This window comes from Diceros bicornis, chromosome 7, assembly GCF_020826845.1.
Source record: "Diceros bicornis minor isolate mBicDic1 chromosome 7, mDicBic1.mat.cur, whole genome shotgun sequence".
Classification (NCBI taxonomy): domain Eukaryota; kingdom Metazoa; phylum Chordata; class Mammalia; order Perissodactyla; family Rhinocerotidae; genus Diceros; species Diceros bicornis.
Window position 1 is genome coordinate 18,007,211 of NC_080746.1, and position 18,223 is coordinate 18,025,433.

Below are 18,223 nucleotides of genomic sequence, written 5' to 3' on the forward strand. Positions count from 1 at the left end.
ATTTTCATATCTCTTTTAATCTGGAGAGTTTCTCAGCCTTTGTAATCTTTCATAACATTTAACATTTTTTGAAGAGTACAGGCCATTTATTTTGTAGAATGTGTTTTAGTTTAGATTTGTCTGATGTTTCCTTATAATTAGACTTAGATTATGCATTTTTGGCAAAAATACTACAGATATGATGTTATTAGTCCTTCTTAGTACATCGCCTCAAGAGGCACATGATGTCAATTTGTCTCATTATTAGTGATGTTAACTTCAATCACTTGGTTTAGTGGTGTCCACCAGGTTTCTCTACTGTAAAGTTACCTTTATTTTTCTTTTGTAATTAGTAAGCAATCTGTAGGGAGATACTTTGATCTGAAATCCTGTTCCTCATCAAATTTGGACCCACTAATTCTAGCATCTATTTATGATTCTTGCCTGAATCAATCATTACTATGATGGGAGTAAAATGACTTTTCTAAATTGATCATTACTTTTCCATTTATTTCGTTGGCATTCTATTGTGAGGAAGAGCATTTCCTTATCCCATACTTGTTTGTTTGTTTATTATCAGTATGGACTCAAAGGATTCTTATTTTGTAGAGTGGATTATAATTCATTACTATCATTATTTGTTTTAATCCTCAAATTGTCCCAGATTTGGCCAGTGGGTGAGGCAGCCCCCTCTGGTTCCTTTGTGCGTCCTGAGTTCCCCATTAGAGCCCATCCACGCTGTACTGTGTTGCCTGGTGCTTATCTACTAGACCAGAAACTTGGAGAATACTTGGTGCATAGGAGACCCCCGATAAGTGTTGTAACTACATTGAAAACGACAGCCTCCTTTTTAAAAGTTTGCTGGGACTCTACCTTTAATACCAATAATTTTGATGATAATTTCCCTAATTGTAAAAATAATACACATTTGGGGCCAGCCCTGGGGGCACAGTGGTTAAGTTAGCATGCTCAGTGGCCTGGCATTCACAGGTTCGAATCCCAGGTACGGACATATGCACCACTCATCAAGCCATGTGTGGCGGTGTCCCACATAAAAAATAGAGGAAGATGGGCATAGATATTAGCTCAGGGCTAATCTTCCTCAGCAAAAAGAAGAGGATTGGCAACAGATATTAGCTCAGAGCCAATCTGCCTCACCAAAATAATAATAATAATACATGTTTGATGCAGAAAACTTGAAAGTATAGAAAGCACAGAGGAAAAAACAATAAAAAAAATCATTCTTTGTATTAACCAGAGATAATTGATTACATTTTGATGTATATCCTTCCAGTCTTTTTCCTTATGAGTGTTTCATTTTTGTTTTGTAAAAAAAAAGTTACTGTAATGCAACCACCCCTTTCAAATTAGTGTACCATTTAAGAATGTTTATATCATATAAATCATGTATCTGATAAGGGATTAACATCCAGAATATATAGAGAACTCCTACAACCCATCAAAAAAACCAAACAACCCAATTTAAAAATGGACAAAGGACTTGCATAGACATTGCTCCAAAGAAGATATACAAATGTCCAATAAGCACATGAAAAGATGCTCAACATTATTAATCATTAAAGTGCAAATCAGGGCCGGCCCCGTGGCTTGGCGGTTAAGTGCGTGCGCTCCGCTGCTGGCGGCCCCGGTTTGGAGCCCGGGATTGCACCGACGTACCGCTTCTCCGGCCATGCTGAGGCCGCGTCCCACGTACAGCAACTGGAAGGATGTGCAGCTATGACAGACAACTATCTACTGGGGCGTTGGGGGAAAAATAAATAAATAAAATCTTTAAAAAAAAAAAAAAGTGCAAATCAAAACCACAATGAGATACCACTTCATATCCATTGGGATGGTTATTATGAAAACAAACAAACAAAACACAGAAAGTACCAAGTGTTGGGCCGGCCCTGTGGCTTAGCGGTTAAGTGCGTGCGCTCCACTACTGGTGGCCCGGGGTTCGGATCCCGGGCGCGCACCGATGCACTGCATCTCTGGCCATGCTGAGGCCGTGTCCCACATACAGCAACTAGAAGAATGTGCAACTATGACATACAACTATCTGCTGGGGCTTTGGGGGAAAAAAAAAAGGAGTAGGATTGGCAATAGATGTTAGCTCAGAGCCGGTCTTCCTCAGCAAAAAGAGATTGTTATCTCAGGGCTGATCTTCTTCACAAAAAAAAAAAAAAGAAAGTAACAAGTGGTGACTAGGACGCGGAGAAATTGGAAGCCTCGTGCATTGCTGGTGGGAATGTAAAATGGTGCAGCCCCTCAAAAAATTAAACGTAGAATTACCGTATGACCTAGCCATCCCACTTCTGGGCAAATACCCAAAAGAACTGAAGTCAGAGACTTGAACAGAGATTTGTACACCTACATTCATAGCAGCATTATTCATAATAGCTAAAAAGTGGAAACAATCCAAATGTCCATTAGTGGGTGTATGGATAAACAAAATGTGGTCTATACATACAATGGAATATTATTTAGCCTTAAAAAGGAATGAAATTCTAATACATGCTACACCATGGATGAATCTTAAAAACATTATGCTAAGTGAAATAAGCCAGACACAAAAGGACAAATTTTGTACAATTGTACTTTTATGAGATACCTAGAATAGCCAAATTCATAGAGACAGAAAGTAGAATGATGGTTGCCAAGGCGGGTGAGGGGAATAGGGAGTTATTGTTTAATGGGTACAGAATTTCTGTTTGGGATGATGAAAAAGTTCTGGAGATGGATAGTGGTGGTGGTTGCACAACAATGTCAATGAACTTAATGCCACTGAACATACACTTAAAAATGGTTAAAAGTAAATTTTATGTTATGTTTATTTTACCACAATTAAAAAGATGTTTATGTCAATAATCTCCAAATGTTGCTGCACAATGGAATCTCCTGGGGATCTTTAAAAAATATTAATGCCTGGCTCCTACCCCCAGTCATTCTGATTCTGATATGGGGTATGGCCTGGAGGTTGGGATTTTTAATAGCTCCCTAGATGACTCCAATGTACAGCACAGTTGGGCTCCCAGTTAGATGCTCTTCCAACAGCACAAGAAGGTTGGGCTCCTAAACCTTTCTTGGCTGGTACAGTTGGCGAGGGGGAGTGGAGTATAGTCCAAACCATTCTCTCTGCAGGGCACGTTCTCCCTGACCCTCTCACCTGACTTGGGGCCTCAGCTCAGTCAGGCCCACCCAAGCAAGGGAGGGTCCCAGTGTTCACCTCCTCTTTCATTTTTCATAGCACTTTTCACTTTTCTAATTTAATTTATTTACTTGTTCACAGTTTTGGGAGTCTGTTTCTTCCACTAAGTTCCATAAGCGAGGAGCAATGTCTTTTCAAGTTTATTCCTAACACCTGGCACATCATAAATGCTTAGTTAATGTTTGTGGAATGAATAAATATTGTTGTCCTTCTCTTCCATTGCCTCCCTCTCCCCAGCTCTTGGGTTACTCTAGAAAGGGATCATTAAGACCATTGTTCTAGCATCTTCTAACTCTGAGTCATTTTTTATTGTTTTTGCAGAGTTTTTGGCACTTTCCCAGCCCCCTCTTTCTGTTCAGGGGCTTGTTCGTTTGTTCGTTCACTCACTTATTCAAGTATTTATTGAGTACCTACTGTGTCCCAGGCACTGCAGAGCAAAGGTACTGTAGGCCCTTGGGAGCAAAGCGACTGTTCTCAGGGAACATACAGTCTGGTGGGGGAGACAATTGAATAGTCACATAAACATATAATTATAAACCATAGTAATGCTATGAAATACTGTGAAGGGATAGAGGAACCCAACTTAATGGGATGGAGATTAGAGAAGGCTTCCCTGGATAAACTGGGTTAACTATGCAAAGCGGAGGAGAGTGGCAGTGGGGGCAGTTGCAAGAGCAGCCTGGGCTTATGGAATAGTCTGGGCAAAGGCCCTGAGGCAAGAGGGAACACAGGACCTGGGAGGGAACGTGGTGAGAACTGAGGGGCAGTTAGGGGAGAGACCAGGGCTGGCCTCAAGGTCGCCTTAAAGATTTTGGGCTTTATCCTAATAGCAATTCAAAGATCCCTGATCCTTGTAAGGAATATATACTGGAGAGGACAAAAGTGAATGAAGTTGAGCACTCCTGCTCTTTTCCCTTTACCAGAATGCACCACTCTTGTCCCCCTCCACCCAGAGTTCTTCCCTTCTACTCTTTCCTCCCAGGGCCCCTTTAGCCTATTCTCCATTCCCCCCACCTCCCAGCACCCTGTCTGTGGGTCTCACCCTAGTAGGCCTCTGTCTTTTCCTGGTCAGAGCCTCTGCTCTTTTCCCCAGCACTTCCTCTTGCTCTGCCAGCCCCACATGGTGCACCAGCCTCAGCCTCAGCAACCCCCAACTCCCCACCCCTGCCCCTCGCCCCACCCCCCGCCCCCCACCCCCCGGTGGCCTGCTGTGGACGGTGCAAAACCCACAGCCCAGGTGTCTGAGAACTCTGACTCCTGGGTTCTTATCTCATCCGGCCCCTTCCTGCCTCCTGGGAAAAGCAAGTCTAGGGTTCTGGGGCAGAGAAGGGACCTGCAGCCTGGACGTAGACTCTATAGGTCCACGCCACAGTGGAGCCCACTGAAGCGAAACACACACAGCAACACGGCAGCAGACTTTATTGCAGGGACTTAGTTCACCGAGGGAGGGCTGAATTGTTGTTGGGGGCGGGTGGTTAAAGAGGTGAAATGGGAGGAGAATCAGTTCTGACAGCAGTGGGTGAAGGGAATAACAGAGAGTGTTGGGGGAAGGGGAGGGTTAGGGGACAAAGAGAGAGACAGAGGGCGGAAAGGGCTTCAGGGGAGAGGAGGCAGGGAGAGGACGTGAAGGCACCGAAGGAGCCAAAGCCCGGTGACTGAGGCCTGGGAGCAGACAGTCTTTTCAGGAGAGGAGGCAGGAGCAAAAGGTGAAGCCGTGGGCCGGGGACATGGACAGTGCCCTGGACTTCCTGGAGGAGCCCACTGCCCGGTGCAGACCTCCTCACTTTCGGGCACCCAGTGCCAGGGTGATGATGAAGCCCACGACCAGCAGGAACATGGCAACAGAGAGCAGCACTGTGATGACCACCATGCCCCCTGTCCGGGCCATTTCCAGCCCAATGGATTCCATCTTCCTTCCTGTCAGAAGAGAGAGGGGGAGGGCTTTGTGGGCATGAGGGGCCCCTATCCTGCCCAAGGCTCTCAGCCTAGCCCCTCGTCCAGCCATCCAACCAGCCAACCCTTCATCCATTTATTCATCCATCCAACCAATGCATCATCCGAGGGATCCAAACATCCATCCAATAAACATTTATGAAGCATCTCCTACATCACTCCCCGAGGATACAGAAATTAATCGGACGCTCTCCTTGCCCACAAACAACCTTTAGTTTAGCAGTGCGGGCAGATGAGTCAACAGGCAGTTAAAGCGCTAGGAGAGAGGTCAGCAAAGGAGCTGGGGGGCAGCTGGGGGATGGGGGGGAGGGGCCAAGGAAGGTTTCAGGGGCCCTGAGATGTTACTTACGAGGGAGTGTGGACATTGGGATCTCTCTGCTGGACTCAGTGGATGCCCCCTTAGTCACTAGGTAGGAAATGCTTTTGAGGTGGGGTTTGGGAGAAAGCGAGGAGAGAATCCTCAGTGAGTATCTGGGCCTTGGGAGAAGAGGGCGCACAGGCCTCCCCCTTGGCAGCTGTGCCTCCCATTGTGCCCTCCTCCAGGAGGCCCATCCTTGACCCCTGTAGCTGTGCCCTCCTTTCTCCACCCTGCTAACCACATCCCACCACCACCAAAGGTCAGGACCCAGCTTCTCTTCCTGTCCTCCCTCCCGTGGGGGCCCCGGGCCTGGATCTGGTACCTACTAGTATTTGGTTCCTGGCACCAGGTTTGTCACCTGGTATGCACTGAGCCGGGTGACCGTGAAGCCAGCCCCACTGTCCACCACATTCACCAGCTCCCTGCGCCCACGGCATGGAGGCACCACAAAGCTAGATTTCACCACTGGGCAGGAAATTGGGGATAAAAGGCAGGGTTCAGTTTCTGGAAGCCTCAAGGAGAAAGGGCAGCATTTAGAGTGTGGACGGCCCAGGAAAGGGTGGATAGGAAGGCATGCATGGGAGAAGGGAAGTTGGAGGTGTCCTGGGAAGGGGTCTCTGGGGATTGGGGGATGCCTTGGGAGTGGGTTGCAGACCTTTGCTGTCATTAGCTCTCCGGACCATCAGTGTGGCGTTGCCCCCTGTGAGGTGACAGGGGGGCAAGGCAACTAGCAGGCTCTCTGTTAGCGCCGGGGACAGCAGACCAGAGATGCTTGAGATGTTGAAGTCTGCTGTGGGGCCAGGAGGGAGTACAGAGAAGGATCAATCCCCCTCCTGCCGTCAGATCTGGCCCAGCCCCCAGGGGCCATTTCTAAGGACACAGAGTCCTTCTCCCCTTCCGCTGTGCAGTCCGTTGGCAGAAAACAGGACTTTGCTGATCTGACCACCAGGTGGCAGGCTTGGGCTGCAGAAGCCGGATACTCCACCAAGCCGCCAGACCCTGGGTGCCAAAAGGGGGCAGCGCCCAACCGCACCCCTACCTGCAGCTTTGGGACCTTCCCCACACCTCTCTGCCTCCTGGGTCTGGGAGAGGACCAGGAGTGTGCCCTGGGCTCAGTGACTGATGCCTGGTCACTGTTATCACCTGTCCCCCAACCCCCAACTGGCCAGACCAGGTCCTCTTTCAGAGCCCTGGAAGACACAGTGCCTGCTTTCCAGGCCCCCAAGCCCTTACCCACCCTTGCCAGAAATGGCAGAGACCTGCAGCTCCTGGGGCCAGGAGAGACAGCAGAACCAGGATCAAGGGCAAGGTCCGGATGGGCAGCGGGGCTGCCATAGCTGGGCTGGGAGCAGGAACAGATGATAGCAGGATGTGGCTTCCTGAGGCAAGTGAGGCCCTGCCCGTGGGGTGGCTGGTTTTGTCCTGAGGGTGGGAGGGACCGGAGGGGAATCCTGTCCAACCTGCCCCTCGGGCCCTATAGCCTTAGGGGTGGCCCCTAGACAGGTTTTTCAGGATGGAGAACTGGCCCTCAGGCCAGGACGGGGATGCTCTGGCTGGATCTTAGTGGCTTAGTCAGCTGCAGAGGGTCAGGGTAACTAAGGTGGGGGGTGAAAATCTCCCCTTCTTCTGGGACTTCCACGTGTAAGGGCAGGAGTGATCCTGCCTGCACGTCGTGCATCTGGAGCCCAGCCCATAGAGGACGGCTCCCCCCAGCTGGTGGAGGTCTTCCCAGGAGGGCAGCAAGTTCTGAGGTTGCCCTGGTGTGTAGGAAGAGGAGAGACCCTGAGGGGCTGGGCAAGAATGGGAGACAAACTGACACGGGTAGTAGGGGGCGGGGGCAGCAGAGTCAGGGGTTCCAATTCTTGGCGTCCACTGAGGCCCAGGTACTGCTGCTGTGGGAGAGGCAGAAGGGAGTTGTGCCAGGGAGTCTATAAGGATTTGGATTCTTCTGGAGAGTGGGGCCAAGGGATGCCAGGAAAGACTTCTGGAGAGACCAGAGAGGTGGGCACTGACCCTGTCCAGGGGGTGGGGATTGGGCAGTCAGCCTTGGTCAGCAGCCACTGAACTGTTTGAGAATAAAGAATAGAAAGACACTTGCTAGGAGAAAATGAAAAAGAGACACAAGCTCTCTGACTGCATCCTCACCCCTGTGCTCAGTCAGACCCAAGTAGAGGAGATGCTGTGAACCAGAGCGGAGAGATGAGGAGAAAGCACCTCCCCCGGGCGCTGGGCAGGGGCTTCACAGGCTTTTACATACTTCTTACAGCCGTCCTAGGTGGCAGATATTATTGGCTCCCTTTTATAGATATGGAAACTGAGACTCTGAGAGGTAGAGTCACTTGTGGAAAGTGAAACGCCTTGTCAAGGGAGGTCATAACTTCTACAGGGGCCTGAGGGCCCCACCGAATGTCACATATGTCTTTTGCTCCATGAATCATTCTATCTTCCCCAGTCCCAGAGAAGGTCCAGGGTCCTGGTAGGGAAGTGAGGGGCTAGTGGGGTCATGTCCTTACCCCCATGGTGGGAAGGGTAGGCTCAAAGCCTGGGGTGTGAGCAGGAGGTGAGAGTAAAGATGGAACTCATGGAGCCAAGCAGAGAGTAGGAGGGTCTCAGACCAGTGCTTCTCCAAATTTAATGTGCATATGAATCATCAGGGATCTGGTTAAGATGTGGTTTCTGATTCAGTGGGTCTGAGGTGAAGTCTGAAATTCTGCATTTCTAATGAGCTTCCAGGTAATGTTGATTGATGCTAGTCGGAGAGGCCCACACTTTGAGTTGCCAGATGTTCTCCCCCCCCGCCCCCCACTGGCTTCTCTTTGCTGGAGACCAGGGACAGGTGTTTCCCCAGTCTCCCAGGACAGGCTGCCTTTGGGTGAAGAATTGAATTCTGTCTTTCCTGTCCCTTGGCTTTTGTCCCCTTTTAGATCAGATCCTACCATCATTCTACAAACTGAAAGAGAATCTTTTTCACATTGAGGAGAACTTTGGAGAGAGGGAGCAGATTAAACGGTGGAATTCCAGCGGTGAGGGGATCTTCCTGGTGCTCTTCAAATTCCATCACTAACCCAGAGGATGTTTACACTTGGGCTTGGGAGGTATGTCTTCCCATTTCAGTCACAAATCAGAAAGCAGAAAGGAGAAGAGGTTAGGTTTATTACAGGGCGGATTGTGTTGGGTCCACACCTAAGCCCCCAATTCCGTTTGAAATTTGAGTGGGACAGAGCGGAGTAGGGGAAGACAGAGCTCTGACCAGATTTTAAAGGGATAAGAGGGCCCTGTGCCTTTAAGTCCTCCCTTCTCCCTCCAATGGCCCCCCCTTCCCCACCCTTGGCCCTCCCCAGGTTTCTGGAGGAGCTAAGAGTTGCGTCTTCTCCCTCCCTGCCCTGCCGAGCTGCTCACTGGCTGCTCTGGAGGCTGTGCTTTGCGGTCTCCATGGAAACCATTAGTTGCTAAGCAACTGGAGCATCATCTGTGCTGAGCTCTCGCATCTAATTATCCCATCACAGCGGCTGAGAAGGGTTTGGGGAGCTGAGAGGAGGGGGAGGCCGAGCACAGGAGCAAGAGGATAACTCTTTTAGCAGAGCAGATTCATTGACAACGCTGAAGTCATTTAAAGCCACAGCACCCTGTTCCTCTGCAAGATTTCCTCATGGCTTGGAGTAAGGGAACCAGAGCCACAAATGCCTTGAGTCTCTTTCTTGGGCCCACTCTTCTAGACTGTCTCCCCTTTGGATTCTCAATTCTAAACTCTCTCAAGTTCCCTCCACTGCCTCCTTCCTTCTAAATCCCCTATTCAAGTCAACAGACATTTAAGTACCAGCTGTCCACGGAACCGCGCTATTGATCAGGGATATAAAGGTAAAATAAGTTTCTGCCGTCAAGGAGCTCCTAATCTCTCTGGTCTGCCCAGACTAGAAGATTAGCTCCTAAAACAGACCCACTCTTTCTGAACTATGGTACTTTTTTTTCCTTTAACTATGGTAGTTTTGCAAGCAGAAGAGCTCGGATCAAAACCCAGGTCTATCTGATACACCTATCGTTCTCTTTCCACAGTGCCACTCTTCTCCTTCCCAGTCAATCTGAAAAACATGTCCACTTGGCTCCACGGGCATGTCAACCTCTGATGGGGACTCTTGTCCTCCCATTGATGAATGATACCATATGACTTTAGGTGAGTCACTTCGAACCTCAATTTTCTCACCTGTAAAATGGGAAGACTCACTCCTTCCCATTTATCTAGCAAGATATGACAGGTATAAAAATGCTTTATAATAAAGGTGCAGAAGGAATGCTGGAGATCATTGTCATAATCTGTAGGAGAAAACTGGGGGAAACTCTGGGGCCTTGGACCTAGAGCTCACAAGATGATGGTCTGATAGGAAATGGAAGAGCCTCTATCCTTGAAATCTGAGGCTGGAAAAGACTGTTAAAATAAGAATCTCAGTCATTTAGGGTTGGAAAAGACCTACATGCTCCATTGTTTTCCCTAATGTTGCCTGTGATATAATCACTTACCCCAAATGTGCTTCCAGCATTGTGACCTTGGCCAAGTTACCTACCTAACTACTCTGAGCTGTAGTTTCCTCTTCCGTAGAAAGAGTATAAAATCTGTCTCCCTGAGATATTGTGACTATCACTCAAACTAATTTATTTAAGAGTGCCTAACGTGGTATCTGGCTCAATAAATATTAATTTAAGCAATCCATCTTATCCTCTCCTTTTTATTAACCCTTAGTGTAGATGAAAACTAGAGACTCAGAGGCAATAAATGACTTTCCCAAGGTCACAGAGCTAGTAGGGAATGAGGTGGGATAGTATTCAGAATTTGCTTTTCCAGCTGTGTCATTGAGGCAAAGGGAGATGGTTGGGCAGGAAAGGCAGTCCAAGGGGGAAAAGTGACTGGGATTGGCCCAGCTGTTCCCTGTATAGCAAGCATGCACGGGTGTACCAGGCACACAGGAACTGCCTGCTCACTGTTTTTTTTTTTTGAGGAAGATTGGCCGGGCACTAAGAAGTTGCCAATCTTCCTCTTTTTTCTTTCTTCTCCCCAAAGCCCCAGTACATAGATGTGTACCACAGTTGTAGAGTTGTAGCTCTTCTATATGGGATGCTGCCTCAGCATGGCTTGATGAGCGGTGAGTAGGCCCACGTCCAGGATCTGAACCGGCGCACTCCAGGCCGCAGAAGTGGAACGAGCAAACTTAACCACTACGCCACTGGGTGGCCCCTGCCTGCTCACTCATTTATTCATTCAGTAAACATTTGTTGAACAACTCCTCTGTGGTGGGTACCATGTGTAGGTGGTGTACAGAGATGACAAGACACGATTCCTGCTCTCAAGTTGCTGAGTTTTGAAGAATGAATCAGAGTTAACCTGGCTGAAATATGGAAGGAGATATTCCAAAAAGAGGGAGCAGCATATTAAAAGGCTCAGAGACGTGAACTATCCTGATACCTTCTGGGAACTACAAATGGTACATCTTGGCTAGAACGAAGTATTCAAAGATGGGCATGATGAGAGCTCTAGCTACCAGCCGGGTCACCAGGGGCTTTGTAGGTTGTGCTATGGAGCTTGGTTTTTGCCCTGAAGATAACAGAAAGCTTTTGAGGAGTTTTAATTGTGTAAAGGTCATTCTAGAAACAGTGTGAATGGATTGGCAGCAGGTAATGGATTGGCACATTGTATCAGTGTTGGTCTATGTGACCAATAGAATATAGCAGAAGCAATGTCATAAAAGGCATTGCGCCTTCCTCCTTGCTCTCTCTTGAATTGCTCCCTCTGGAGGACATGGGAACACCTCTATGGAGAGGTCCACATGGCAAGGGATTGAGGCCCTCTGCCAACATCCAGAGAGGAACTGAGGCCTCCACCCAATAGCCATGTGAATGAGCAAGTTTGGAAGCAGATCCTTCAGCCCCAGTCAAGCCTCCAGATGACTGTGGCCCAGGTCAACATCTCCACTGCAACTTCATGAGACATTTGAGCCAGAACCACCCAGCTAAGTCTTTCCCAGATTCCTGATTCTCAGAATAAATGTTTGTTTTTATAAACCACGAAGTTTTCGGGCAAGTTGTTATACAAAAATAGATAACTAATACAAATATCTTGAAAAATTCAGATGAAAATGATATTGAGTATATGAGTCTAAAGCACAGAGTAGAGGTATGGGATAAAGAGAGGGAAGGTGGGCAATGGTTAAAATCACGAATGTGAAAGAGAGTCCTCGAAGAGAGTAGTAGAAGGGAAGAAGATAGCCAAGGACAGGATACTGGGACACACAGTATTTAAATGACAGATGGAGGGAGAGGAGCTGATGAAGGGAGGAATGAGGATTGGAAGTAAAACCAGGAGGGAGTAGACGGAGTTTCAAAAAGGAGGTGTCAAATGGTATAAAGGTCAGAATTGAAAGTAAGGACTAAAAAATGTCCACTGGGCTTAGCATCTTGAGGGTTATGCATATCCTTAGGAGCAGCTTCCTGCAGGTGAGGAAGGCAGAAGCCAGACTGTAAGAGAGCAGAGATAACTGGGAGAAAGAAGAGTTAGAACTGTGTAGACTGCCCTTTGAAGAAGCTTGGCTGGGAAGGGAAGGAGACGGTTAGATAACTGGAGGGGAATTGGGGGCAGAGGAAAGGCTCCTCTGTTTTGTTTTTAAAGTTAAAGATGCAGGAGAGAGGGAGGTATAATTGAGGGAGAGGCTTCTGGAGGAGGGATAAAATGGGATTCAGATCAGAGGTGGAGGCAATAGCCTTTGGCCATAGGAACCATACTTTCCAGCAGAGAGAAGAATTGGGCAGTGATGCAGAGAAATGCTATGCTTTTGGTGGGGTGGGGTTGGGTAGAAAAGGCTGGGGGATGGAAGAAGTAAGTTAAGAGAGCTTCCTCCTGAAGGCCTCTGCTTTCTCTGGGAAGTAGGAAACCCACGAGGGAGAAGGGTTTGGGGCTGAAGAGGGGTGAGAACTTGAAGCAGCTGTTGTGGGGAGAGGAGGATGCAGCTGCAAAGAGCCTTGAGGAAGGCTGTGTGTGGTGATGACGGCCCAGCTGAGCTTGGGGATCACTGGTCTCTTCAGGGGCACTGACTGTAGTAGTCAGCGTTCTCCAGAGACACAGAACCAACAGGATGTGTATATATAGAGAGATTTATTTTAAGGAATTGGCTCATGTGATTGTGGAGGCTTGGCAAGTCCAAAAATCTGATGGAGGAGGCCAGCAGGCTGGAGACACAGGAAAAGAGTTGCCGTTTGAGTCGAAAGGTGGTCTGCTGGCAGAATTCCTTCTTTCTTGGTGGGGAGAGGGGGAAGGTCAGTCTTTGTTCTATTAGGGCCTTCAACTGATTGGATGAGGCCCACCCGTATTATGAGGTAATCTGCTTTACTCAAAGTCCACTGATGTAAACATTAATCTCATCTAAAAAACACCATCACAGAAATATCCAGGATAATGTTTGACCAAATATCTGGGCACCATGGCCCAGTCAAGTTGACACATATTTAACCATCACACTGACCTTGACATTTGGGGAGTTTTTCAAATTACTCAACAGCTTCAGTGTAGAAGTGATAAAATTGTCAGGTTGTACCAACACAGGGTTAGGGTTTTTAAGGCATGGAAAGTTGAGGATGTTGGCAAGAGCGAAGGGATGGAGAATAAGATCTAGGCTAGACATGAAAAGAAGTGATAGACGTGAGGGGAGCACTGAGCAGTGGGGGTGTTGAGTGAGGTCCAGGTACAACAAAGAAGTGAGAGCAGTGGGCAAGCAGGGGAGTGTGGACGGGGCAGGACGTGGAGTGGCGGCCTTCTAGGGGCTGCTGAGAGAGAAAGCCAAGGTCCTCACTGCAGCTGGATGGAGGCAAATGTTCCGAGGCCAGACAGGAGCTGCAGACCCAGGTGTCTCCAGGGCCCAGGCAGATAACAAAAGTAGTGGTGGCATAGTGGTTAAGTTCATGTGCTCAGCTTTGGTGGCCCGGGGTTCGCTGGTTCAGATCCCAGGTGTGGACCTACACACCACTCATCAAGCTCATCACCCAGCACCCAGTATGTGGGCAGCATCCCACATACAAAATAGAGGAAGATTGGCACAGATGTTAGCTCAGGGACAATCTTCCTCAGCAAAAAGAGGAAGATTGGCAACAGATGTTAGGTCGGGGCCAATCTTCATTAGGAAAAAAAAGGAAAAAAAACCTTAAAAAAAAAAGTAGTAAAACAAGGTGGGTGAAACTGGAACCAACTGGAGAGAGTATAGCAGCATGAGCTCTGTCTAAAGTGGCCACCCATGCAGCTCTGGAGGAGCTGTGTCGTGGAAAGAGGGACCTTGTTTTTTCAAGAGAAGCCAAAAATCTGAATTTTTAGGTAAAATGTTCTTATTTTCAAAATTTAAACTAATATACATTATAAAACTGCACTTTGAAGCCACACAATATACACCTTCAAGGCCAGCTTTGCCATCAGGGTCCCCAGGTTGTGTCTTCTGGGACGGGGTGTTGGAAGGGGAGTAGGTGTTTTGCTAGTGAGCAAAGAGGAAGGATATTTGAAGCTGAGGGGAGAGAGCCAGGAGAGCTGTAGAAGCAGCAAGGGGTTCAGTGCAGCCAGAGAGTGGAGCCCTGGGAGGGAGGGATTGCAGTGGAAAGGGTGGGTGCCCAAGTGAAGGAGCAGTTGCCCTGCACAGACCTGTTTCCCACAGACAGGAGGAACTTCTGACAGGGTTTAAACAGGGAAGTGGCATAATTTGGTTTGGTTGTAGAAAGATTACAGAAAGAGTAGGTGGAGGCTCGATTGTGGGGTCATTAAGCCTCTCCTTAGGCCTGAAGAATCCATACAAGAAACCATGATGGGCCGAATTCACATGAATTAATTTATTCAATAAACGCTTATTAAATGCCTTTGCACCAGTCACTGTGCTAACTGCTGGACCTTCAGAGGTGCTGGACATTCAGGGAAGATGCTGCTCTCCCTGAAATTATGGTCTGGTGGGAGATAATAAAGAGTCCACTACTACACTGCATTAGAATTTTAGTAGAAGTAATAATAACAGTGATTACTTGTTGAGAGCTTACTGCATACCAGGCATTGTGCTAAGTCCTTTGTATATATATATATATATATATATATTTTTTTTTGCTGAGGAAGATTTGCCCCGAGCTAACATCTGTGCCAATCTTCCTCTATTTTTTTTTTTTTTTAAGATTTTATTTATTTATTTTTTTCCCCCCAAAGCCCCAGTAGATAGTTGTGTGTCATAGCTGCACATCCTTCTAGTTGCTGTATGTGGGATGCGGCCTCAGCATGGCCAGAGAAGCAGCGCGTCGGTGCGAGCCCGGGATCCGAACCCAGGTCGCCAGCAGTGGAGCGCACTCACTTAACCACTAAGCCACGGGGCCGGCCCCCCTCTATTTTTTTTAGTATGTGGGCTGCCAGCACAGCATGACCGCTAACAGAGCAATGCAGGTCTGCGCCTGGGAACTGAATCCAGGCTGCCGAAGCAAAGCGCACTGAACTTAACCGCTGGCCACCAGGTCTGGCCCTATTTTTTCTTGTTTCATCCTCATAACAATATCTGTGAAGTGAGTACTGTTATTATCTTCATTTTATTAATGAGGAAATGAAGCTCAGAGAAGTTAAATGATTTGCCAAAGAGGCTCCTCACCAAAGGGGCAACTTACATGGGCTTGGGCAGTCCCAAAGGGCTTCCTGGAGGAAGTGGTGAATAAGCAAAGACCTGAAAGTTGAGTAGGAGTTAGCAGGGTGAAGGCAGAGAGAGAGGTGGAGAGGGGAGATTGTTCTAGACTGAGACAACTGCAAGGGACCAAGGGTAGAGAATGGGCCCACTGGAGGTTTGGAGAGGAATTTGGGGAAATCACTGGAGAACTAGCTGGGACCAGATGAAGAGCTTTGCAAGCCCCTTTAAGGAACTGAAATTTTTATCCTAAGGATAAAAGGAAGCCCTTGAAGAGGTTTTTTAAAATTTTTTTGTTTATTGCATTAACATTGGTTTATAACATTGTCTAAATTTCAGGTGTACATCATTATACTTCTATTTCTGCATAGATTACATCATGTTCACCACCCAAATACTAATTACAACCCATCACCACACACGTGTGCCGAATTATCCTTGAAGAGTTTTAAACTGGCGAGTGTCATGATCAAATTTGTATCTTATAAAGGTGATCTTAGCTGCAATGTAGAGATTGTGTTGGGTAAATAGCTGGGAGACATTTTAGATGTCTCTTGACATGCTGTTGAGATAAGATCTAAGCAAAAGATGATAAAAGAGGAGATTCTGGGGTGATGGTTTGGCTTGGAGGATTACGGACACAGGTGGAGAGCAGAGTTAAGGATGCTTCCCAGGTCCTGGCTTGGGCAGCTGGGTGGACGATGGTGCTGGCACTAGCTGAGGTGTGCAGCAGGGGTAGGAGGAGCAGATTTGTGGGGAGAAGGTGGAGCTGTCTCAGTTGTGAACTTGCTGAGTTGAGGTGCCTGAAGGACACTCAGGTGGAGGTATGTGGAAGGTGGTTGGATGTTGGCGGTTCTGGAGCTCAGAAGGTTGTCCGCACAGGGGTGACAGCTGCAGCCTTGGAGAGCCCTGGAGAGTAAGAAGACAAGGTCAAGGACAGCGCCTGGGACACACCAACATAGATGGGCAAAGAAAAAGAGGAGCCTGCAAAGTAGACGGAGAAGCTTCCCGGAAAGAAAAAAGAAAAGAACCAGCTGGGAGTGGTATCCCAGGTACCCAAAGAAGAACACTTCCAGGAGGCATGTTTTGCAGCAAACGGGTCCTCAGGGAATTGAAGAGATGTGAAATGTGCTCCTTGGATTTGGCAATTAGGAATCACTGGAGGGGCCGGCCCGGTGGCACAAGCGGTTAAGTGTGCGCACTCCACTGCGGCGGCCCGGGGTTCGCCGGTTCAGATCCCGGGCGCTCACCGACGCACTGCTTGGCAAGCCATGCTGTGGCGGCGTCCCATATAAAGTGGAGGAAGATGGGCATGGATGTTAGCCCAGGGACAGTCTTCCTCAGCAAAAAAAAAGAGGAGGATTGGCAGATGTTAGCTCAGGGCTGGTCTCCTCACAAAAAAAAAAAAGGAATCACTGGAGATCTCTTCAAACTGGGAGAACATGTAAATGAGAGCACTGAGCTGGGCAAGTGGGAGTTGAAGGACTGAAGGTCTGCGTGGAGTTGGCTCTAGGATGCAGTGAAGGACTAAGAGACCCAACAGCCTGGGGAGGGCAGATGTGAAGGAGAAGGAAAGGGAAGGGTCTTTCCTGCTCCCCACCCCCCAAGCCTTACAGTTCCTTACACCATTTTGCCTCAGACCGGGTCCCCCCCCCCTCAGTTGTTTGTAGGAACCTCTGATGGGCACAGAGAAGGAGGGTCAGGAGGCGCTTCCTGGGATATGGGTGGAATGTGGAGGAGAAGGTGTGAACTGAAGCAACTGAAGTGAGCTGATCTGGATCAGCCTTCCCTTCAGGCCTGAGGAGAAAGCAGCTCTATTCCCCTCTCTCACCCTTTACAGGGGTGTGGTGCAGAGACCTGGGATATCAAGCCCAGCAGACAAGGGATCCAACAGAATTGTGACCTTTAGCCTCTCTTGGGGACCAGCCATTTCTGACACCCCCACCCCCACCCACAGGAACTTCCGGGTTAGCACGTAGCTCAAGCCAGTCCCCAAAGAGAACAGGCAGATGTTTTAAGGTAGCCGCTTGGAGGAACAGCAAAGTATGATGGGAAAGGGTCAGAATCCTTTGGAATCCCATCGCATCCTCCAGGCGGGGAGGGGTCATCTTGGCACAGCTGCCCAGGCCACAGCCCTGAACCCTGCCTTCTCCCACCTCCTCAGGCCCTGTTTGAGATGCGCATCAGATCCGGTGCCCTTTGCAAAACTGTTATTTGTACAGAAGCCCGAGGGAGGAGGAGGGGAGCCGCTCCCTCCTCTCTCCCCCCTCCAGCCACTTCCACTTGCAGGGGCCTGCAATCAAATACCAACCCCCGTCCTTCTCACTCACTAGCTCGGAGACTTGTGAACTGAGCACTGGCGGTTCCCCAGCTCCCCACGTGGCGGTACTAGGAGTTTCTCCTCCCTCTCCCGGAAATGGCCCGGCCTCTGAGCTTCCCCCCACCCCCACGGTCTCTGCACCTCAGCCCTTCTTCCCCACTCCCGCAGCCCTGAGCTCAGAGCACCCCTGCACCTCACACTTAGCCCTGAGTCTCGCTGGCTATGGCCTCTTTGCCTCGAGTCTCCCGGATTCTCTCTCTCTAAGAATGGAGTAGGGAACTGGAACTAGTCCGTCGCCCAGCAGCCCCCATCCTGCGCAACCTGTCCTAAAGGCGCAGGAGAAGCCGGGGAGTGGGAAACAGGCTCTGCAAGGTAGGCAGAGGGCTCGGAGGCGAGTAATGGATTTGGAAAAGCTGGGCCAGGGCGATACCCAGCTCTGACTGCTGCTCTCCAGCCTGGGACCTTGATCTTCTGAGGACCTTAGAAGCGGTTTCCTGTCTGTAAATGGGGGTGGTAAACCTACCTCCCCGGGTTGTGTGAGGACTAAATGAACAAGGCATGAGGTGCCCAACGCAGTATTTGACACATAGTAGGTTCTTAAAACAAGTGCCCTTCCCTCTCTTCACTTTGGGGCTCTGACGAAGAGGTGGAAGGAGAGAAACTAGGGCGGATGGAGAGAGCTCTCCCAGAGCCCAGGAGGCACATTGTGGGTGGGGGTACAGCTCTGTTCT

The 18,223-nt window shown here is 48.8% G+C and overlaps 1 protein-coding gene across 2 annotated transcripts; it reads right to left on the bottom strand.

The window, feature by feature from the left end:
• Positions 1-4,485: 4,485 nt before the first annotated feature.
• On the bottom strand, positions 4,486-6,873 carry UPK2 (uroplakin 2). Of its 2 annotated transcripts, none has more exons than XM_058544490.1 (5): positions 6,761-6,873; positions 6,157-6,288; positions 5,828-5,966; positions 5,493-5,563; positions 4,486-5,107 (listed from the first exon to the last, which is right to left on the bottom strand). In XM_058544490.1, exons 1-5 carry the CDS (start codon positions 6,834-6,836, stop codon positions 4,971-4,973), a joined length of 555 nt encoding a protein of 184 aa, XP_058400473.1. In that variant the 5' UTR covers positions 6,837-6,873; the 3' UTR covers positions 4,486-4,970. The 2 variants fall into 2 exon arrangements, with proteins under 2 accessions (XP_058400473.1, XP_058400472.1); XM_058544489.1 differs by having other exon boundaries at positions 4,487-5,107; positions 6,157-6,291.
• Positions 6,874-18,223: the final 11,350 nt, after the last annotated feature.

Bases quoted from the DNA above. Each gene is read 5' to 3' on its own strand.
- UPK2 (XM_058544489.1), bottom strand. From the start codon at position 6,836: ATGGCAGCCCCGCTGCCCATCCGGACCTTGCCCTTGATCCTGGTTCTG. The intron at 5,967-6,156 runs GTCTGCAACCCA...TTTCCTGCCCAG, and splicing joins GAGAGCTAATGACAGCAAAG to TGGTGAAATCTAGCTTTGTG. The intron at 5,564-5,827 runs GTAGGTACCAGA...CCACCTCAAAAG, and splicing joins GTGCCAGGAACCAAATACTA to CATTTCCTACCTAGTGACTA.